The following is a 25,271-nucleotide window of genomic DNA, read 5'->3' as shown; positions in this document are numbered from 1 at the left end:
CTCCTGAAATTATCCAGGACTGAAAGTTCAGTATCACTTCATATTTCATCAGCTGTCACCAACTGGCCTGTAGATTATGTACGAGAAATTTCACACACACCTAGTAGTTGTGTTGCAGCTATAGTCAAAACATTTCTAACGTCTTGCCCCCTCTCAATACCTTTTTCACACAATACATGTTTGTGTTTACTAATGCATTATATTGCTGCCTCTTGATCTGATGTATGAGTATCTGCTGGCTTAAATCTCTAAAGGAGACAACACTCCTGGGTCATTTTATGTTTATATGTGATGTTCATAGAGTGTAAATACTGTATATGTGTGTGACACCCTAGAGCCTGTGGGGGTCTTAAACTGGTAATGATATAGCTTATTCTGTCAGTTAGATAGATAATACAGAAGAGTTGAAACTTGTCATTCATTATGCACCCAGTTTTTCTTAATAACCAAATTAATCCGACTGTCACTAAAGCATAGAATATCTAGTCAGAGGTGGGAAAATATTTGTAAAGAATTCTTCATCGTTGCACAAACAGTAGAACACATGCACTATATAATACATATTGTGAGAGCTCTCATATCATATCTGGAGAACACTCGGAAAGATGCCCACATGACACTCCGAAGGATTACTATATGGAAAAAAATGGCAGCATCTTTTAATATGCCCTGTCTGAATCGGCAGGCGAGCGATTTCTTAATTAGAGACACAAACTCTGTGTCTTTCTACTAAAGATTAATAGTTAAATGTATGATTCTATTTTTTATATTATGCAATATAAATATTTCCATGCATCACTGTCTTTTTCCGTAGTATTACACTATACTTCAGTCCAAATAAATTAAAAATATTGTTTTGATATTTATAATGGCATATTTGAGCTATGTCATGGCTGTAATGGTCTGTCTGATGTGTGTGGAATTTATTTATATTTATTTGGCTGACGCTTTTATCCAAAGCAACTTTCGACTCTTGAGATACAATTTTTTTCCAATTGGAGCACAGGTGGGTGAAGTGACTTGCTCATGGTCGCATAGTGTCAGTGGTGGGATACAAACCTACAACCTCAGGGTTTGAAAGTCCAAAGCCTTAACCACCACACCACACTGCCTATTTGGTTACATTACAGTACAAAGTCTGGTGAACCTGCTCATGTGGTGGTCTAAGTTAGTACGTAACTTTGCACTCCATCAAAGACTCCAATAAGGCCATTGCAACTGCACTTAGTTTTTGGTCTTGATCTGCTGCCAATGTGCAGCTCTGAAGCTCATTGCAATGGTGCCAGTTCCCTAAGTTAGTCTTGTTAACGATAAATACATACTAAGACCAGACCAGTGCAGGATTGCCCCCAACTCATTGAATATTGCAGCTGACCCCATGTGACAGTGGTGCAATCATCCTAGCCACAAGAAGAAACAGGCACAATTACAGGGTGTGGTGATAGCTTAACAGGTCCTTAACAAATAGCAAAAAATATATTATCTTTTGTAAAATTTATTTTTGCTCTTTATAATAAAATCAAAATACTCAGAAATAAACAGTTAGGGCTGCAGCCTTAATTAGAACATTAAAACAATTTAGATGAGAACAGGCCATTCAGCGGAGTAAAGCTCACCAAAAAACATCATCTGATTTTGAAAGTTCCTAAAGTCTTACATGAGTACAATTACAATTACATGAGTACAAGCAAATATCAGGATATAAATTTCGCCTTACAATAGACAAATAATGAAAGGCACTATATAACATTTAATAGAAGGTGTTATGCATATACAAATATAAAATATTTTCCCAAACAAAGGCCATATACTGTTGTAAAATCCCAGCATCAGTTCTTGGAATCGACACTTTGAAAGAACGCCAGCTCATGCTTCATTTGGGTTTGAAAGATATTCAAACCCAGATTCATGTCTATTTTGTCTTTGTATTCCTGAAGAATCTTCTCATAGTGATCACGTGATTTGTCTTTTGCATTATCCATCTTGAACTGGTAGTAGGGGCTGCATCTGGTGATACTGAGCTTTTCAGAAATGTAGGGCCACAGTCGAGCACAGGGTAGGAGTGCAATCACCATGTACAGACCTTCATCTTTTCTCTTAGCTATGTTTACATATTCCTCTACATAATCCTGTGCAGCTTTGTTAGGAATAATGCTGTTTGCATCCTTGAGAAGGGAAAAGAAGAAATAATAAGCAGAGAAATAAATTGAGCAATGTAGTAAAAGTGACTAATCATCTATTCTTTTCTGACACCCTATAGCAGTAAACTAAAGGCACAAGATGGTAAACGCTGGTTAAGGTCTTTGAAAATCTCATTGTTACTGTTCACTTGACTTTGTAATGCTGTTAAGACATTTTATTTAATGTATCATCATGTTTGTTTTGTTATTAGTTGAAGCATCAATATGGGCATGCTATGTCGGGTCGATCTGATTGATTAACCTTCTCCGTACAGCTCAGTCCTGCACTTTCTCCTCAGTCAGACCCTTTTCCTTCAGATCTTCTTTTACTTTATCCATTCGCCTCTGCTTTGGCCTCCCTCACTTTCTCTTCCCCTGTACTTCCATTCCCATCACTCTTTTACCCACATATTCCTTGACTCTCCTCATCGCAAGTCCATAATACTTCAACCTACTTTCCTGTGCTTTCTTATATATCTCTCCCACTTTCATTGCATCTCTGATTGTCCAGTTTCTTGTTCGGTCCTTTTTTGAAATCCCACACATACATCTAAACATTCTCATTTCTGACACATCTAACTTCTTCTCTTGCACTCCCTTTACTGGCCATGTCTCCATACATCATTTCTGGTCTTACCACTGTCTTAAAAACTTACCTTTAACCTTTGCCTTAATTCTTCAGTCACACAGTACTCCTGATAATTTCTTCCAATTGTTTCATCCACACTGCACTCTATGGGTTATCTCTGCATCTTATTTTCCATTTTGGGCTACCACTGATCCTAGGTGTTTAAACTTATTCACTCTTTTTAATAGCTCTCCCTGCAGGCTAACTTATGAATCCTGATCATCACTAAACCTCTTCTATTCTGTCTTCTTCCTATTTATCTTCAATTCTTAATCTTCCAAAGACCTCCTGCATTCTTCAAACTTCCTTTCCACTAATTCTTTTCTGGTGCTATACAACAAAATGTACCAAGGGGATTAATCTTTTACCTCTCTACATAAAACACAAGCAGATATTGCTCGTAGAAATACAGCACATGGTCAAAATAGTGAATATTCCTAAAAAAAATAGTCAAACTTGCCCAAATAGATATGATTAGAAACTATTTGATTGGCAGTGATATCCTTCAAGAAGGAGCTTTGGGTGCACCTCCAGGTCTTTGCAAAAATCAGAATGAAGAGCACTGTTTACAAATGTGAAAGAAGAAAGTTTGTCAGAGAGCAGTTTTTCCTAAATGGATTGACCAAAACAGAATATTCCTGCACTCTAAGCTGTGTTTTTGGTGAGACAAGGTGTAAAAGGCAACGACCGGCAGCGACATCCCAATTGTGCCTTCTGACCGCTTATGGCTTCATCACCAAGTCACTGAGTGTGGGGTAGAAGGGTATAGGTTTAAGGTGCATTGGGACTCCTTTTGGAACAGATGGGGCCTTTTCTGCTGTGATGGGTTACATCTGAACGGGGGGCACCAATGTATTGGAGAGGTGTATGCGTAAGTTAGTCAAGGATTGTTTAAACTAGAGAATGGAAGGGCAGGGAGTTTAGGACAGGCCAGGTTTAGAACTGTACAAGAAAGAACAAACAATAGTGTAAAAATAAAAATGCAAAGTGATGTAAATTCGAATCCAATGTTTAAATGAAAAAGTAACATGAGTAACACATTAAAAATAGCTTGCCTTAATGCTAGAAGTATCAAATGTAAAACATGCAAGTTGGAGTTTTATGTAGAGGAGCATAATTATAATATTATAACAATAACAGAAGCCTGGCTAAATAACAAAGATGGGAATGAATATAACATAGAGGGATAAACATATTTTAGGAAGGATAGGCAGAACAGAAAAGGAGGTGGGGTTGCTGTTTATGTCAGACAAACTTTACTGCAAGTCCTCTTCAGTTGGATGATGAGCTACATCTTAGAGAGCACATGTGGCATTGTCTGGAAGAGGCCTTATTTTATCAGTTTGTTATAGACCACCCAATGCAGACAATAATTTAAACACAAATCTTTAAGTAATATTGAAAAGGCAAGTTTACAGGGGGATATTATTGTCATGCGGGACTTTTAACGATCCAAATGTTAACTGGCATAACCTTGCAAATGACGGAGCACTTGAGCAGGAGTTTTCAGAAGTAATCAGTGACTGTTTTTTAAACAGTGTGGACTGGGACCCGGACACAGACAGACGGACATCTTATGTTCACCCAACACACTTTTATTTTACAAATATTATAAGTTTATATAATATTTATATAAGTTTTTGTGCACTCACACACCCCAGTGCCTCCAGCACCGATTCCCCCAATGTCCAGGCCACACTCTTCCAGTGCCTTTCTCTTGGCCGCCTCCTGTCCTCTCTCCAGCTCTGTCCTCTTCCACCCGACATCCACTACTGACTGGAGGGAGGCGGCTCCTTATATGGGAACCCGGATGGGCTCCAGCTGCTTCCCGGCATTCAGTCATAGCCACATCCCAGTGTGGCGGAAGTGCCAGCTGCGCACCCGGAAGCCGTCCGGGTGTCCCCTGTTGTCTTCCCCCCAGCACTTCCTGGTGTGGCGGAAGTGCTGGGCTCCCGGGATATTCAGGCACTGGGGCGCCGCCTGGCGGTGGCCATGGGTCCCTACAGGGTTGGGCTTCCAAGCCCTTTGCCCGAGGCCCCCAACATAACCAGGACGGACGCCCCCTCGCGGTCTGGAGGAGGCACAAGCCCTCCTCCCGTCCTCCTGGGCGTCCCGGCCGGGCTTCAGTCCAGCAGTGGAGCAGGTTTAAGAAAGCTTTACATGTAATGTAGGGCAAGTATATAATTAAATTAGGAATTAATATTAAATTAAAAAAAAAACTCTTCAGTGGGTTAATGAAGAGTTAAAAAAAAGAAACTGCAAAGGAAAAAACTGATAGATAAGGCATTTAAGACTAATAACTCCAAAGTGCATTGTGTGTTGTATGAGAACTTGAGGGCATCCATTAAACAGTTTTAATTTAAATCGGTGTTGAATCTCTGAAGTTTAAGTGATAAAGCACTTTTGATGCGGTACACAGTAAGTATGAACAATAATTCCAGAGAAAACAGTTATTAATTCTAGCGTAGATTACCAAAGTACTTTAAAAGCAACACACAGCTAATGACAATGAATGAGATAAAACAATCAAGAGAAAGTTTTTCTCTCTTACACTTTTTAACAAGCACTGACTGAGGTAAACAAGAAAAAAATACATTTAAGTAGACTACATAATTATATATGAAAGCCTCGTCACAGAAATGGAAGTGCCCCACATGCTTTTCCATTAATGAAGCATCACATATTTTAAGGGTATATTGCTATATTAAAATTGAAGCTTCATTAGCAGAGTAAGTTAGCCTGTTTGCCATCTATTAAACATAGCAAACAGTAAGCGAAAACTATGACATTTCTATAAACATTAACTATTTGTAAAGTTCTGTAACAACAGTAGACCTGCAGATTGACAGTAGATGTGTGGCCTGATTTCCACAATGAAACACCATGAAACACAATGAAACATCATTTCCTGTCTCTCTATGCACATGCACCCTCTCTGTGGATGTGGCTTCATAGTGGATGTCTGCAGCCAGACTCTGTTGGGATTTTTTCTTGCTACATGTGAGAATTCTGTGTGGCTCTACCTTACTGACCTGCCACTCTGTCCTTTCTACTTCCTGGTAAAGGGTTGCATTTCTAATTTTCCAGAATACTCTCATGATGAATTTCACAATGTTACACAGTCTGTTCAGTGGAAGTGTTCACTCTGGAATACCTTGGCATACCTCACTAATGTTTGTTCTGATCTATGCAATGCAGCTCAGAGTTTTCATCACAAGAGTGTCAATTCACCAAACCTGCACTGCATTAAAATAAATCCTGGATTTGAATCTGTGCGCAATGAACTTTCTACCACTGCCACAACTACTTTTAACACCTTTTTAAAGGTCCTTCACAAGGTTAAGTACTGATACTGTATGAATTTGTTATGAAGTGCAGTTCTTGTATATTATACGTACCTGACACTTTGCTTTGCAAATACTTTCCGAATTTGTGTCTTTGAATGAAACAACTCTGTCTGGTCTGTTTACTTTAGAGCAACCTGCTGCTCAGGTCAAGGTTCAATGGTTCTAATCATCAAAAACATCACTGGTCACTGAATGTCTATTGTCCTTTGAAAGTTTAGCTCTAAGCTAATAACAAAATCCAGTCCTGAGTTACTGATCATTCTCCGTAATGCAGTGGTCTTACTCGTTACTAGGTGGTTATTCTTGATGGTGATTTAACATCTTCATTGATGTTCCTACATGTAATTATTCTTTGCTTTGCTTGCATGCCGGCGTAAACGATATAAGGCACCGACAATCAGAAATCCTGAAGGCTGACTTCGCAGCTCTGATTAGAGACACGAAGGAGAGGACCCCATCGGCAAAGATCTTCGTTTGGTCCACTACCTCTCGTCAGACGATCCAACGAGTACTACAGTCGTCTGCTAGGGTTGAACAACTGGCTACAGGGTTTCTGCAAGAAGAAGGATGTCGGCTTCATCAACAATTGGAATCTCTTTTTGGAAAGGCCGCGTCTCTTCAAGCGTGATGGCCTGCATCCGAACAGTTTCGGCGCCCGGGTCCTCTCCGAAAACATATCGAAGGTAATTCGTTTTTCTTGACTATCTATCTCTGCTCTTAACCCCTTCCGAAATAATACTGCTGTGCCAGGACATGATGAATGTTTAATAGAGTCTTCCGTTAAAGTTCACACCATTAATACTGTAATAAGCAATCTCAATGCACGTAGAAAACCTAGGAAATACGGCATAAACTCCAATAATCTAATTAAAATCACTATTTTAGAGGAACAATGTATTAAAACTATAAAACAGATCACAGATTAAACAAAAAATATACACAGAGCGCGCTAATAATAATAATTTAGTTCCTATTCCAAATAACAATAACGCACATAGTACTCATCTCTGCACCTCCGAACCATTAAATATGGCACTATTAAATGTCAGAGCTTTAACTAACAAAACGTTTTTATCAACGATCTTATTAGTGATAAAAATAGATCTTATTGCACTAAATGAAACATGGTTGAATTCAGATGCGCGTCAGTTTTAATCGAATCCGCCGCCGGATTACAGTTTTACTCATTCAAACCGCCAGGAAAAAAGGGGGGGGCGGATTGGCTAACATTTACTCGAGCCGATTAAAATGTAAAGATGTCAGTTTTGGTAAGTTCAAGTCCTTTGAGTATCTCGCCGTTGTTATTCATGGAGATTCTCAAGTTCTAATACTATCCGTGTATAGACCTCCTAAATATAAGCGCGTCGTTTTTGAGGAATTCTCTGACTTAATGTCAATTTTAATTACTAATTATGACACACTCCTAATAGTTGGCGACTTTAATTTTCATATAGATAATCAGTGTGATCTAAAAGTAAAAGAATTTATGAACCTCCTGGATTCTTTTGATTTGAGACAACTCATAAATCAGCCTACACATAAAGCAGGTCATACATTAGACTTAGTGATTACTAAAGGACTGAAAGTTGATATAAAACAGATCATTGATATTGGTCTATCAGACCATTTTCTTCTACTTTTAATATAGAAATAATGATAAAAACACTCATGAGAAGCATATTGTTAAAAACGCTTCTTTGATTCGCAGCAGCTTTAAAACTTACAAACATTTTAAGCAATCAGTCCGTTTATAGTGCCAGCTATAATAGCGAGGACAATGTAAATAGTAAGGTGGAAAGATTTAATTCTAAAGTGAGAGCTGCTGTTGACATAGTTGCACCTGAAAAGACAGTGAAAAAATCTTCTAGCATTGGTATACCATGGAAGACCCAAAGAGTGTCTGATTTAAAGAGAACATGCCGTAGAGCTGAGCGTCAATGGAGGAAGAGTAAACTTACTATCCACCACGAAATATTAAAAGTCAAAATAACAGAATACAATAACACTGTCCGTCTTGAGAGACGCTGCTATTTCTCTAATATTATAAATAACAATGCTAGTAATCCTAGAGTCTTATTTTCAACAATTGATCGCCTACTAAACCCAGGTAGCTCAAAGGAATGCCTCCTAAGTGCTTCCAGTGAAACCTGTGAGGCTGTCGCTGTATTTTCAATCAGAAAATTAATGATATTAGAAATAACATAGTATATCTCCCCAACACTAAGGATCCCCTAAACCCCAACATCCTGTTATAAACAAATTAAACTCTTTCACTAGGATAGATTTACCTGATTTACAAAAATAATATCTCAATTAAAACCCTCCACCTCGTCCTTGACCCGATACCAACAAGGTTTTTCAAAGAAGTATCAGGCGTGCTAATTGATAATGTTCTTGACATAGTAAATTCGTCACTAGATACTGGGGTCTTCCCAGACTGTCTTAAGACTGCTGTAGTTAAACCCCTACTTAAGAAACATAATCTTGACCCTCGCTCTTGAAAATTTTAGACCCATCTCTAACCTGCCCTTCTTAAGTAAAGTTCTAGAGAAGGCAGTCATTATGCAGTTAAATGACCACCTAAATAAACATGCTATTCTTGATAAATTTCAGTCAGGTTTTAGAACAAATCACAGCACAGAAACTGCACTCGTTAAAGTAGTAAATGACTTGCGGGTAAATGCAGACAGAGGCCATTTATCTGTTCTCATCCTCTTAGATCTGAGTGCTGCATTTGACACCATTGATCACAACATTCTTAGAAATCGCCTTAGTCAATGGGTGGGCCTCTCTGGCAGTGTCTTAAATTGGTTTGAATCCTACCTGACAGGGAGAAAATATTTTGTTAGTTGTGGGAATTACAACTCGAAGACACATGATATCCAATATGGTGTTCCACAAGGCTCTATCCTGGGTCCGCTGTTATTCTCAATCTACATGCTTCCGTTAGGTCAGATTATCTCAGGGCACAACGTGAGCTACCACAGCTATGCTGATGACACACAGCTGTACTTATCAATAGCACCTGATGACCCTGATTCTATTGATTCACTAACACAATGTCTGACTAGTATCTCAGAATGGATGAATAGTAATTTTCTCAAGTTAAATAAAGAGAAAACTGAAATTTTAGTGATCAGCAATAATGGATACAATGAGGCTATTAGAAATAAACTGGATACATTAGGATTAAAAGTCAAGACGGAGGTAAAAAGCTTAGGGGTGATTGTTGACTGTAATCTGAATTTTAAATCACATATTAATCAGATCATTAGGACAGCATTTTTCACTTAAGAAACATAAGTAAAGTTAGACCTCTTTATCACTGAAAGATGCTGAGAAATTAGTTCACGCGTTTGTTTTCAGTCGACTAGATTACTGTAACGCACTCCTCTCAGGACTACCCAAAACAGATATAAATCGTTTGCAACTAGTGCAGAATGCAGCTGCTAGAATCCTAACTAGGAAAAGAAAATCAGAACACATTACTCCAGTTTTGATGTCACTACACTGGTTACCTGTGTCATTCAGAATTGACTTTAAAATTCTGCTTATGGTTTATAAAGCCTTAAATAATCTCGCCCCATCTTATATATCGGAATGTCTGACACCTTATATTCCAAATCGTAACCTCAGATCCTCAAATGAGTGTCTCCTTAGAATTCCAAGAACAAAACTTAAAAGAAGTGGTGAGGCGGCCTTCTGCTGTTATGCACCTAAAATCTGGAATAGCCTGCCAATAGGAATTCGCCAGGCTGATACAGTAGAGCACTTTAAAACACTGCTGAAAACACATTACTTTAACATGGCCTTTTTATAACTTCATTGTAATCGTAATTTAACTTAATCCTGATACTCTGTATGTTCAATTCATCATAACAACTATTCATGGTGGCTCTAAAATCCGTACTGACCCCTACTCTCTTTTCTGTTTCTTTTTCCGGTTTCTTTGTGGTGGTGGCCTGCGCCACCTCCACCTACTCAAAGCTTCATGATGCTCCAACAATGATGGACGGATTAAAAGGAAGAAGTCTACGTGACCATCATCATCATCAAGCCCTTCCGTGAGAACCCTAAATCCAAAGAGGACTGTCTCATTTATGTTAGGTAGAATGCCCAGAGGGGACTGGGCGGTCTCATGGTCTGGAATCCCTACAGATTTTATTTTTCTCCAGCCGTCTGGAGTTTTTTTTTTTCTGTCCCCCCTGGCCATTGAACCTTACTCTTATTCGATGTTAATGTTGATTTATTTTTTATAATTATGTCTTTCATTTTTCTATTCTTTAATATGTAAAGCACTTTGAGCTACTGTTTGTATGAAAATGTGCTATATAAATAAATGTTGTTGTTTGCTATTGTTTTTTTTTTCTAGTATTTTGTGTTTTTGTAGTTTCTTTCTTCTTGTTGTTTATTTTAATTCAGAATTTTATGTTTCTTTAATATATTTCCATTACTTGAGGTTTAATGTTTAATATTAGATTTTTTTCAGTGTTACTAATTTAATCTTTTTTGTGCCATTATTCTGTTTGTACCTATTCAAATATTTGTAAAGCGCTTTGAGCATGGATAAGGTGGTCTATAAGTAAAAATATGATGATGATGATGATGGTGATGATTATTATTACTAGCAAAATACCCGCGCTTCGCAGTGGAGAAGTAGTGTGTTAAAGAAGTAATGAAAAAGAAAAGGAAACATTTTGAAAATAACGTAACATGATTGTCAATGTAATTGTTTTGTAAGCTGTTATGAGTGTTGCTGTCATATATATATATATATATATATATATATATATATATATATATATATATATATATATATATACACACACACATATATAAACATATATATACATATACATATATACATTGTCACGCACGCGCGAATAGGAGACCGCGGACGGACCTTAAACCGCTTCGGGAGACATTCGCCGGCTGGAAGTTGAGGGGTACTAACCTTTCTCCTTTGATTTCTTCCAGGAAAAAAGACGCTCCACCATCATAAGCCTTCCCGCAGTACGTTTACTTCCGCCCTTCCTCCGCCATCTTCCCTGACATCATCAGTCCCATCCTCCCTCACGGTTCCTTCCCAGCATTCCTCCATTTCCGGCTCCTCCCTTATAAAATGGCCGCTGATGCCACTGTATGGCATCGCGCATATGAACTGTTTTGTTTATATTTTGACCAGCATTTTTGATTTATTGAATTGTGGATTTGTCTGCAATATACGGGGCCAGAAACCCCAGACCTTTATGCTGTTTACTCTTGAGTCTTTTACAACATATACATACATATGTACATACATACATATACACATACATATATATATATATATATATATATATACACAGTAATCCCTCGCTATATCGCGGTTTCACTCTATCGCGGATTTCTGCAGACAGTGGGTCTTTTAATTTATGCTACACGCTTCCTCAGTTTGTTTGCCCTGTTGATTTCATACAAGGGGCCTTAATTGGCGGATGGCTTAGAAGCTACTCAATCAGAGCATGTATTACATATTAACTAAAACTCCTCAATGCTATAAGATATGCATCCCTCGCAGAGCTTGATTGTTTGCTTGTCTCTGCCTCTCTCTCACCCTCTTTGACATTCTCTGCGCCTGACGGAGGGGCTGTTTGCTTAAAAGATACTGACGCTCCTCTAAAAAATGCCGCTTTATTGCGGTGCTCGGCATATTTAAAATCACACATATTTATTTTTTGATTGTTGCTTTAATCTCACTCTCTCTCTCTGACGTTCTCTGCGCCTGACGGAGGAGATGTGAGCAGAGGGGCTGTTTGCACAGAGGCTGTTTGCTTAGAAGGTACTGACGCTCCTCTAAAAAATGCCGGCAAACTTAAAAGCACACGTATTGATTTTTGATTGTTTGCTTTTTCTTTGCAGCTCTCTACCTCTGAAATTCTCTGCTCCTGAAGAGAAGAAGATCTATTTGCATTCTTTTAATTGTGAGAAAGAACTGTCATCTCTGTCTTGTCATGGAGGACAGTTCAAACTTTTGACTAAAGGGTGTTATTTCATGTCTATATATATATATATATATATATATATATATATATATATATATATATATATATATATATATCCACATATATAATCATATATATATATATATATACACATACATATACAGTGATCCCTCGCTATATCACGCTTCGACTTTCGCGGCTTCACTCTATCGCGGATTTTAAATGTAAGCATATCTAAATATATATCACAGATTTTTCGCTGGTTTGCGGATTTCTGCAGACAATGGGTCTTTATGGTACATGCTTCCTCAGTTTGTTTGCCCAGTTGATTTCATACAAGGGATGTTATTGATGGATGGCTGAGAAGCTACCCAATCAGAGCACGTATTACATATTAAATAAAACTCCTCAATGACATACGATATGCTTCCTGTGTGGTGCTTCGCATACTTGAAAGCGCAAACAGCACATATTGATTTTGATTGTTTGCTTGTCTCTGTCTCTCTCACTCTCTCTGACATTCTCTGCTCCTGACGGAGGGGGTGTGAGCAGAGGGGCTGTTTACACAGAGGCTTTTTGCCTAGAGGATACGGACGCTCCTCCAAAAAATGCTGAAATGCTACCTTCACATTGATCCCTTCCTTGTAGCTGCTTTGTCCGGCGGTGCCTCGCAAACTTAAAAGCCCAAAAAACCCTATTGATTTTTGATTGTTTGCTTTTCTCTCTCTCTCTCTGACATTCTCTGCTCCTGATGCACATTTTGAAGAGGAAGATATGTTTGCATTCTTTTAATTGCGAGACAGAACTGTTACCTCTGTCTTGTCATGGAGCACAGTTTAAACATTTGACTAAAGGGTGTTATTTCATGTCTAGAGGGCTCTAATAATGTTAACAGTGTGGGAGAGTTTATAAGGGCTTAAAATATATAAAAATAACCATACAAACATATGGTTTCTACCATGATTTGCCTATGCGTTCTGGAGCAACCCTGCGGAGGCCGGCTTTAGCCATAATTAGTAGGGATTACTGTAAACATATATATACTTATACATATATACATATATATATATATATATATATATATATATATACATATCTACATATATACACACATACATATACACATATACACACATATACTCATATATATATATATATATAAACTGCTCAAAAATTAAAGGAACACTTTGAAAACACATCAGATCTCAATGGAAAAGAAATCCTCCTGGATATCTATACTGATATAGACTGGGTAATGTGTTAGGAACGAAAGGATGCCACATCATTTGATGGAAATGAAAATGATCAACAAACAGAGCCCTGAATTCAAAGGCGCCCCAAAATCAGAGTGAAAAATTATGTGGCAGGCTAGTCCATTTTGCCAAAATTAAATTGCAGCAACTCCAAATTTACGCAGCACTTTGTATGGCCCTGTGTTCTTGTATACATGCCTGACAACATCGGTGCATGCTTCTAATGAGATGACAGATGGTGTTGTGGGATCTCCTCCCAGATCTGGACCAGGGCATCACTGAGCTCCTGGACAGTCTGAGGTGCAACCTGGTGGCATTGGATGGACCAAAACATAATGTCCCAGAGGTGTTCTATTGGATTTAGGTCAGGAAAGTGTGGTGGCCAGTCAATGGTATCAATTCCTTCATCCTCCAGGAACTGCCTGCATACTCTCACCACATGAGGACAGGAATTGTCGTGCACCAGGAGCCACTGTACCAGCATAGGGTCTGACAATGGGTCCAAGGATTTCATCCTGATACCTAATGGGAGCAAAGGTGCCTTTGTCAAGCCTGTAGCGGTCTGTGTGACCCTCCATGGATATGCCTCCCCAGACAATCATTAACCCACCACCAAACTGCTCATGCTGAATGATGTTACAGGCAGCATAATGTTCTCCATGGCTTCTCCAGACCCTTTCACTTCTGTCACGTGCTCAGGGTGAACCTGCTCTCATCTGTAAAAGCACAGGGCACCAGTGGTGCATCTGCCAATTCTGGTATTCTATGGCGAATGCCAATCGAGGCTACATGCTGCTGGGCAGTGAGCTCAGGGCCCATTAGAGGACATGGGGCCCTTGGGTCACCCTCATGAAGTCTTTCTGGTTGTTTGGTCAGAGACATTCACACCAGTGGCCTGCTGGAGGTCATTTTGTAGGGCTCTGGCAGTGCTCATCCTGTTCCTCCTTGCCCAAAGGAACAGATACTGGTCCTGCTGATGGGTTATGGACCTTCTATGGCCCTCTCCAGCTCTCCTGGAGTAACTGCTTGTCTCCTAGAATCTCCTCCATGCCCTTGAGACTGTGCAGGGAGACACAGCAAACCTTCTGGCAATGACACGTATTGATGTGCCATCCTGGAGAAGTTGGACTACCTGTGCAACCTCTGTAGGGTCCAGGTATCGCCTCATGCTACCAGTAGTGACACTGACTGTAGCCAAATGCAAAACTAGTGAAGAAACAGTCAGAAAAGATGAGGAGGGAAAAATGTCAGTGGCCTCCACCTGTTAAACCTTTCCTGTTTTGGGGGCATCTCATTGTTGCCCTCTAGTGCATCTGTTGTTAATTTCATTAACACCATAGCAGCTGAAACTAATTAACAACCCCTCTGCTACTTAACTGACCAGATTAATATCCCATAAGTTTCATTGACTTTATGCTATACTCTGATTAAAAAGTGTTCCTTTAATTCTTTGGAGCAGTATATATATATATATATATATATATATATATATATATATATATATATATATATATATATATATATATATATATATCTACATATATACACACATACATATACACACATATACTCATATATATATATATATATATATATATATATATATATATATATACCCTTTGGAGTGTGAGCAGCTGTTGCTTAGGGTGCCAGAATCCATCGAGGAAGAAAATTAAAAACATTATTTTTGCAAAATCTTAATTTATCTATCCATTCCTAAATAAATGGCCAGGCTATTTCGTATCAGTGCAATACGCTGCTTGTTAAAATAGATGACTTCGTTCTTACGTGCACTTAGTGCTGCGTGGGTATTATGAACTATCATTATCTGTTTAAGTTCTATTTAAATTTTAAATATAAGTAATTTTATTCAACTTGCATTCCTACCAAAGATATTTCTGTCGACTAAATAGAACCTACTTATATCAAAATAGAACTTTTTAGATCGACTTGACATGCACTACATCGAGCCCGCGTGCTATTGTGCTCTCGCCTGCCTACTTCAATAAGTCACTGTCGCTTCGATCTTACTTTTTTACTGTTCATTTAATCATGGCTAGTTGCGACAAAATTAGAAAATGGAAGGAGGATTACACTGAGTATGGCTTTACCAAAACAATTATTGATGGCGAATAAAGTATCCATTATTCATAAAGCTTCAATTGGTGATCTGTTTTTCTGCGTTAACCTCATATTTTTTCATACTTCTTCTCAAACCAAGGGGGTGCGAAATCGGCATCGTCCATCACAGGGGGTGTGAGGGTAAAATGAATCGGGAAGCGCTGATATATATGTATGCTTGTATATATAATATATGTGTATATATATATATATACATACTGTATATACTGTATATATTTATAGAAATAGTTTTACTATCAAATAATGCAAAGAGTACACGACACGTGTTTTGTCCTAATTCTGGGTTCATCAGGCGTACACACTAGCTGCACCCCCTCTTGGGAATTGAACCTCGGACATCAGCGCTAGAGGCAAATCGTGTTGCGTTGCGCCACGGCGTGTGGTTCATTTATTTGACAGTATGTAGATCGGGGTATATATATATATATATAGCAAACTACCCACGCTTCGCAGCGGAGAAGAAGTGTGTTAAAGAAGTTATGAAAAAGAAAACATATTTTAAAAATAACATAAAATGATTGTCAATGTAATTGTTTTGTGCCTGTTATGAGTGTCGCTGTCATCAAGGATTTGATTATCATTATTTCTTTCAATCAGGTTCGTATTTGGAGGATGTGTTCTGTTCAAGTTACAGTCCGTGTTTGTCAACTGTTGTAAAGATATCAGGTTTCATTCATCGATTCCTTTCTCACTGCATCAATAAACAGCTCGTCTTCCTCTTTATTTGAGACATCACACACTGCATGCACAGGTTTTTTACACTGTCTTCCTTTAGCTGGATATTGACTTTTTCAACCGTGTACTTTGTTTCTGCAGTAGCTGCACTTATGATTATGCATGTATGCATCACTCGCTTCATATTTTTTTGCTGCCTTCTCAATTGTGTAATGCTTTTTTGTTCAGCGCTCTTTGGAACTCTTGCTTTTTGTCTGCATCCTGCGTTCACAGTCAGTTCACTTGAGCGCTCAGACTACATGCATTGAAGGTTCTCAGCTGTGCTTGTGCTATCTCGTGAGATGTCCACGGCTTTATTTAATGTTAGCTAAGACCTGGCACTTAAAAGTTTCTCTCGCAGTTTCGTTGAGTTTGTGCCAAACACCACCTGACCATCTCATCTTTATTCCCATAAGCACAGCCCTAAACCCATGAATTTTTAGTGGTAGAGTGTTTCTATTGGATTGCCGCTGACGAACGGCCTTATATGGGCAGGCACTCAGTAACCGTGGAGATGTGATGATGAGAGACGCAACTCCGCCTCACACGGTGACCGAGCTGCAGGCTATGGCCGGTATATATGTACATAAGTAGAGTTCCAGTTATGACTGTTATATATAGAATTTCAAAATTAAACCTGCCTAACTTTGGTAAGTAAGCTGTAAGGAATGAGCCTGCCAAATTTCCGCCTTCTATCTACATGGGAAGTTGGAGAATTAGTGATGAGTGTGTCAGTCAGTCAGTGAGGGCTTTGCCTTTTATTAGTAAATGTTGAAGATTATTATGTCTAAGTGCTTACAGGAAACATTTTCAGCCTGGATGTCTACACTGCCACCATGGTAAAGTGTGTGTAATTGGACTCTTTAAGTGTGCTTTGCTAAATCAAGTATCCTTGTGCCTGGATGAGCTTCCTGCATCCTTTAACCAGTTCTGCCCACAAATACACCTTAATATCCTGTATGACATAAGATCATTCCAGCATATGTGTTCTACAAAATCAGTAAAGTTAAAAGTCAGAGCATTTGTACCTTAAGATTGTAGTTCTCCTGCATCATCTCCAGAAAATTTTTGTAACTTCTGGCTCTGTCTTCCAGAAAATGCTTCACATCGTCTGGCATGTTTGGATTTTTAAGAGCAATATTGAGGGCATTAAACACACCCTGAATATAGTATATATCCTGGATCATCAGTTTCATGTAGCGGTCAGCTATTAAGGTGTTATCGTTTATTTCTTTCAAGAAGTTGGTCTTTATTACTTCCCCCACAATATCTTGGCTCTTATCCCATAGCTGGTCGTAGATGCTGTCATGGCTGCACTCTGAAAAGACAGCAGTCAAACATCAAGAATGCTGAATTGTATGTGATTCGGTTTACAGAATATAATTTAAGCACCCTTGTCTACCCTCACGTTAAAAGTATAACTTAGTAGTAGGGTGACCAGTATAATTTGTCAAGAAGTATAGGTAGAAAGTACAACTGAACCTCCATTTTCATTGAAAGAACCTGTCTTATGGTCCTGCCCAGCAGTGATCCCACTCAAGGCAGCACAACAGTTTTAGGAGAAAGAAACATCAGCACAAAGAAGGGGAACTGTCAGTATAGGACATGTGAATAGACTCCAGCTAATGTGTCACTTCACCATGGGGGGCATATTTTGGACTTCCTCAAATGGTAGATTTCCACAAGAACCTACTGGGAGTCTCCTATCTGCTTCTAAGTATAAGTTGGATGGTTAATTTGGTGGAGTTTAAAAATATGCATCTTTCTTATCACTAACTTAATCTGGAGCTGGTGGGAGCTGAGATAATAAAGACACTTGAATATAGAAACAACTACCACAGATATAATGGAAGAATACTGTTCGTAAGTGACATGGTAGATTTGACATCTGTCAAGGATTCAGAAGCTCATTGCAGTTTTAAAAAATTAAAGTGGATGAAGTGATGACCTGATTGTTCTGGACAGCAGAAAGGCTGCAAGATGACTAGTGTTTGAGTGACAAGCAGTATGACAGCAGTTGTGTGCAGCTACAAAGCTTCTCAGTACTCAGACCACCAATGATGGTGATCATGAATGATTTGGAGCAGATCTATGAAACTTGGATGTTTCACCCTTAAAATAATAAGATGCTGCAAGTACAGACCGGCCACATATTGCCAGTAGCTGAACACACTGCTTTCCAGTTGCATTTTGGTCATCAGAATCTAAGGCGAATGCACCAAGGGCTTATCTCTGAATGCAGTCAAGCAGAAGCGAGTGGTCAGAAGCTATGATTTGGTTGCAATGGAAACCGTGTACAGAGATTTTAGCTTACAATGCTCTCAGTTGTTTTAGTATATTAAGAAGCAGCAAGATACTGTAGAATAACTGTTTGGGTTCACTTGTGATCTGATTTTGTAGACATAGGATGTGAATGTATATTTTCACCTAGTTTACACTCTGCCAGATCAAACAGACAAAACTAACAACCATGTGAAAGATGGTTCAAGTCCTACAACATATGTCTTTTGGTTTTAGATAAAAAAAACAGGTCAAAATCATAAACAAACAGTTCATAATCGCGACGCCGACTCCTGGCGTCGCGCCATTTTATTGGGGAGGAGCCGGAAGTGGAGGAATGTCGGGAAGGACCGCAAGGGAGGATGGGAAGGATGGCGCCAGGGCAAGATGGCGGAGGAAGAGGCGGAAGTATCGCACTGCGGTCATCCATGCCTATTATATATATATATATATATATATATACATATCTACATATATACACACATACATATACACATATACACACATATACTCATATATATATATATATATATAAACTGCTCAAAAAAATTAAAGGAACACTTTGAAAACACATCAGATCTCAATGGGAAAAAGAAATCCTCCTGGATTTCTATACTGATATAGACTGGGTAATGTGTTAGGAACGAAAGGATGCCACATCATTTGATGGAAATGAAAATGATCAACAAACAGAGCCCTGAATTCAAAGACGCCCCAAAAATCAGAGTGAAAAAATTATGTGGCAGGCTAGTCCATTTTGCCAAAATTAAATTGCAGCAACTCCAAATTGTACGCAGCACTTTGTATGGCCCCTGTGTTCTTGTATACATGCCTGACAACATCGGTGCATGCTTCTAATGAGATGACAGATGGTGTTGTGGGGATCTCCTCCCAGATCTGGACCAGGGCATCACTGAGCTCCTGGACAGTCTGAGGTGCAACCTGGTGGCATTGGATGGACCAAAACATAATGTCCCAGAGGTGTTCTATTGGATTTAGGTCAGGAAAGTGTGGTGGCCAGTCAATGGTATCAATTCCTTCATCCTCCAGGAACTGCCTGCATACTCTCACCACATGAGGACAGGAATTGTCGTGCACCAGGAGCCACTGTACCAGCATAGGGTCTGACAATGGGTCCAAGGATTTCATCCTGATACCTAATGGGAGCAAAGGTGCCTTTGTCAAGCCTGTAGCGGTCTGTGTGACCTCCATGGATATGCCTCCCCAGACAATCATTAACCCACCACCAAACTGCTCATGCTGAATGATGTTACAGGCAGCATAATGTTCTCCATGGCTTCTCCAGACCCTTTCACTTCTGTCACGTGCTCAGGGTGAACCTGCTCTCATCTGTAAAAAGCACAGGGCACCAGTGGTGCATCTGCCAATTCTGGTATTCTATGGCGAATGCCAATCGAGCTGCATGCTGCTGGGCAGTGAGCTCAGGGCCCATTAGAGGACATGGGGCCCTTGGGTCACCCCTCATGAAGTCTTTCTGGTTGTTTGGTCAGAGACATTCACACCAGTGGCCTGCTGGAGGTCATTTTGTAGGGCTCTGGCAGTGCTCATCCTGTTCCTCCTTGCCCAAAGGAACAGATACTGGTCCTGCTGATGGGTTATGGACCTTCTATGGCCCTCTCCAGCTCTCCTGGAGTAACTGCTTGTCTCCTAGAATCTCCTCCATGCCCTTGAGACTGTGCAGGGAGACACAGCAAACCTTCTGGCAATGACACGTATTGATGTGCCATCCTGGAGAAGTTGGACTACCTGTGCAACCTCTGTAGGGTCCAGGTATCGCCTCATGCTACCAGTAGTGACACTGACTGTAGCCAAATGCAAAACTAGTGAAGAAACAGTCAGAAAAGATGAGGAGGGAAAAATGTCAGTGGCCTCCACCTGTTAAACCTTTCCTGTTTTGGGGGGCATCTCATTGTTGCCCCTCTAGTGCATCTGTTGTTAATTTCATTAACACCATAGCAGCTGAAACTAATTAACAACCCCCTCTGCTACTTAACTGACCAGATTAATATCCCATAAGTTTCATTGACTTTATGCTATACTCTGATTAAAAAGTGTTCCTTTAATTCTTTGGAGCAGTATATATATATATATATATATATATATATATATATATATATATATATATATATATATATATATATATATATATATCTACATATATACACATATACCCTTTGGAGTGTGAGCAGCTGTTGCTTAGGGTGCCAGAATCCATCGAGGAAGAAAATTAAAAACATTATTTTTGCAAAATCTTAATTTATCTATCCATTCCTAAATAAATGGCCAGGCTATTTCGTATCAGTGCAATACGCTGCTTGTTAAAATAGATGACTTCCGTTCTTACGTGCACTTAGTGCTGCGTGGGTATTATGAACTATTGTATCTGTTTAAGTTCTATTTAAATTTTAAATATAAGTAATTTTTATTCAACTTGCATTCCTACCAAAGATATTTCTGTCGACTAAATAGAACCTACTTATATCCAAATAGAACTTTTTAGATCGACTTGACACGCACTACATCGAGCCCGCGTGCTATTGTGCTCTCGCCTGCCTACTTCAATAAGTCACTGTCGCTTCGATCTTACTTTTTTACTGTTCATTTAATCATGGCTAGTTGCGAAAAAATTAGAAAATGGAAGGAGGATTACACTGAGTATGGCTTTACCAAAACAATTATTGATGGCGAATAAAGTATCCATTATTCATAAAGCTTCAATTGGTGATCTGTTTTTCTGGTTAACCTCATATTTTTTCATACTTCTTCTCAAACCAAGGGGGTGCGAAATCGGCATCGTCCATCACAGGGGGTGTGAGGGTAAAATGAATCGGGAAGCGCTGATATATATGTATGCTTGTATATATAATATATGTGTATATATATATATATATACATACTGTATATACTGTATATATTTATAGAAATAGTTTTACTATCAAATAATGCAAAGAGTACACGACACGTGTTTTGTCCTAATTCTGGGTTCATCAGGCGTACACACTAGCTGCACCCCCTCTTGGGAATTGAACCTCGGACATCAGCGCTAGAGGCAAATCGTGTTGCGTTGAGCCACGCGCGTGTGGTTCATTTATTTGACAGTATGTAGATCGGGTATATATATATATATATAGCAAACTACCCACGCTTCGCAGCGGAGAAGAAGTGTGTTAAAGAAGTTATGAAAAAGAAAACATATTTTAAAAATAACATAAAATGATTGTCAATGTAATTGTTTTGTGCCTGTTATGAGTGTCGCTGTCATCAAGGATTTGATTATCATTATTTCTTTCAATCAGGTTCGTATTTGGAGGATGTGTTCTGTTCAAGTTACAGTCCGTGTTTGTCAACTGTTGTAAAGATATCAGGTTTCATTCATCGATTCCTTTCTCACTGCATCAATAAACAGCTCGTCTTCCTCTTTATTTGAGACATCACACACTGCATGCACAGGTTTTTTTTTTTACACTGTCTTCCTTTAGCTGGACATTGACTTTTTCAACCGTGTACTTTGTTTCTGCAGTAGCTGCACTTATGATTATGCATGTATGCATCACTCGCTTCATATTTTTTTGCTGCCTTCTCAATTGTGTAATGCTTTTTTGTTCAGCGCTCTTTGGAACTCTTGCTTTTTGTCTGCGTACTGCGTTCACAGTCAGTTCACTTGAGCCGCTCAGACTACATGCATTGAAGGTTCTCAGCTGTGCTTGTGCTATCTCGTGAGATGTCCACGGCTTTATTTAATGTTAGCTAAGACCTGGCACTTAAAAGTTTCTCTCGCAGTTTCGTTGAGTTTGTGCCAAACACCACCCTGACCATCTCATCTTTATTCCCATAAGCACAGCCCTAAACCCATGAATTTTTAGTGGTAGAGTGTTTCTATTGGATTGCCGCTGACGAACGGCCTTATATGGGCAGGCACTCAGTAACGTGGGAGATGTGATGATGAGAGACGCAACTCCGCCTCACACGGTGACCGAGCTGCAGGCTATGGCCGGTATATATGTACATAAGTAGAGTTCCAGTTATGACTGTTATATATAGAATTTCAAAATTAAACCTGCCTAACTTTGGTAAGTAAGCTGTAAGGAATGAGCCTGCCAAATTTCCGCCTTCTATCTACATGGGAAGTTGGAGAATTAGTGATGAGTGTGTCAGTCAGTCAGTGAGGGCTTTGCCTTTTATTAGTAAATGTTGAAGATTATTATGTCTAAGTGCTTACAGGAAACATTTTCAGCCTGGATGTCTACACTGCCACCATGGTAAAGTGTGTGTAATTGGACTCTTTAAGTGTGCTTTGCTAAATCAAGTATCCTTGTGCCTGGATGAGCTTCCTGCATCCTTTAACCAGTTCTGCCCACAAATACACCTTAATATCCTGTATGACATAAGATCATTCCAGCATCTGTGTTCTACAAAATCAGTAAAGTTAAAAGTCAGAGCATTTGTACCTTAAGATTGTAGTTCTCCTGCATCATCTCCAGAAAATTTTTGTAACTTCTGGCTCTGTCTTCCAGAAAATGCTTCACATCGTCTGGCATGTTTGGATTTTTAAGAGCAATATTGAGGGCATTAAACACACCCTGAATATAGTATATATCCTGGATCATCAGTTTCATGTAGCGGTCAGCTATTAAGGTGTTATCGTTTATTTCTTTCAAGAAGTTGGTCTTTATTACTTCCCCCACAATATCTTGGCTCTTATCCCATAGCTGGTCGTAGATGCTGTCATGGCTGCACTCTGAAAAGACAGCAGTCAAACATCAAGAATGCTGAATTGTATGTGATTCGGTTTACAGAATATAATTTAAGCACCCTTGTCTACCCTCACGTTAAAGTATAACTTAGTAGTAGGGTGACCAGTATAATTTGTCAAGAAGTATAGGTAGAAAGTACAACTGAACCTCCATTTTCATTGAAAGAACCTGTCTTATGGTCCTGCCCAGCAGTGATCCCACTCAAGGCAGCACAACAGTTTTAGGAGAAAGAAACATCAGCACAAAGAAGGGGAACTGTCAGTATAGGACATGTGAATAGACTCCAGCTAATGTGTCACTTCACCATGGGGGGCATATTTTGGACTTCCTCAAATGGTAGATTTCCACAAGAACCTACTGGGAGTCTCCTATCTGCTTCTAAGTATAAGTTGGATGGTTAATTTGGTAGAGTTTAAAAAAATATGCATCTTTCTTATCACTAACTTAATCTGGAGCTGGTGGGAGCTGAGATAATAAAGACACTTGAATATAGAAACAACTACCACATATATAATGGAAGAATACTGTTCGTAAGTGACATGGTAGATTTGACATCTGTCAAGGATTCAGAAGCTCATTGCAGTTTTAAAAAATTAAAGTGGATGAAGTGATGACCTGATTGTTCTGGACAGCAGAAAGGCTGCAAGATGACTAGTGTTTGAGTGACAAGCAGTATGACAGCAGTTGTGTGCAGCTACAAAGCTTCTCAGTACTCAGACCACCAATGATGGTGATCATGAATGATTTGGAGCAGATCTATGAAACTTGGATGTTTCACCCTTAAAATAATAAGATGCTGCAAGTACAGACCGGCCACATATTGCCAGTAGCTGAACACACTGCTTTCCAGTTGCATTTTGGTCATCAGAATCTAAGGCGAATGCACCAAGGGCTTATCTCTGAATGCAGTCAAGCAGAAGCGAGTGGTCAGAAGCTATGATTTGGTTGCAATGGAAACGTGTACAGAGATTTTAGCTTACAATGCTCTCAGTTGTTTTTAGTATATTAAGAAGCAGCAAGATACTGTAGAATAACTGTTTGGGTTCACTTGTGATCTGATTTTGTAGACATAGGATGTGAATGTATATTTTCACCTAGTTTACACTCTGCCAGATCAAACAGACAAAACTAACAACCATGTGAAAGATGGTTCAAGTCCTACAACATATGTCTTTAGTGCATGTGTACAAATCTCATTATGTCCAGTGGGTTTATTGAAATTTAAACGTCTCAGTAATTGGAGTTCCTCACAGTCTTTAATGCTGATGTTAATAAGACAAGTGTTAGTATGACAACCCAAATAAGGAGAGTCCCATCGTCAAGGGTAGCTTTCCCCTGTAAGAAGCTCAGCTTTTGGCCTTTATGATGAGATCATGTCATCACCGACTAGAAGAGATGGGAGAGAAGCTATCCCAACTTGCCCATCACACCTTTGATGATACATAAGTAACTTTTGGACAAGCCACAATTCGTTTTGAACTCAGTCAGTCAGTCAGTCATTTTCCAACCCTCTATATCCAAACACAGGGTCAAGGGGGTCTGCTGGAGCCAATCCCAGCCAGCACAGGGTGCAAGGCAGGAACAAACCCCGAGCAGGGCGCCAGACCATCACAGGACACACACACACCCACACACCAAGCACACACTAGGGACAATTTAGGATCGCCAATGCACCTAACCTCCATGTCTTTGGACTGTGGGAGGAAACCCACGAAGACACGGTAGCTTAAACATGCTATTGCATAACTTGAATGAGCATTTCAAAAGGCAGCATAATAGGCAACAAGGGTCTCTCCACTATGCTCTTATCGCCAATAAGACCATGTGCTAACACCAGGACTACAGGTGCTGTCTCACTAGTTCATCATATAGACTGAGCATAATATCCCTTGATTTTTATGTTACAATGTTTACAACATAGCCAAACATCTTATTTTCTTTTTAATTGTTCCTGCATATTGTCTTAAT

At 39.3% G+C, this 25,271-nt stretch overlaps 1 protein-coding gene across 1 annotated transcript; it reads right to left on the bottom strand.

The window, feature by feature from the left end:
• Positions 1-1,479: 1,479 nt before the first annotated feature.
• LOC120528863 lies at positions 1,480-18,437 on the bottom strand. The gene is made up of 3 exons (XM_039752940.1): positions 18,392-18,437; positions 17,277-17,566; positions 1,480-2,165 (listed from the first exon to the last, which is right to left on the bottom strand). Exons 1-3 carry the CDS (start codon positions 18,435-18,437, stop codon positions 1,830-1,832), a joined length of 672 nt encoding a protein of 223 aa, XP_039608874.1. The 3' UTR covers positions 1,480-1,829.
• Positions 18,438-25,271: the final 6,834 nt, after the last annotated feature.

Source organism: Polypterus senegalus, chromosome 4 (genome assembly GCF_016835505.1).
Source record: "Polypterus senegalus isolate Bchr_013 chromosome 4, ASM1683550v1, whole genome shotgun sequence".
Taxonomy (NCBI): Eukaryota; Metazoa; Chordata; class Cladistia; order Polypteriformes; family Polypteridae; genus Polypterus; species Polypterus senegalus.
Note: the sequence above shows the minus strand (reverse complement) of the source record. Positions and strands in the feature narration are given on the sequence as shown.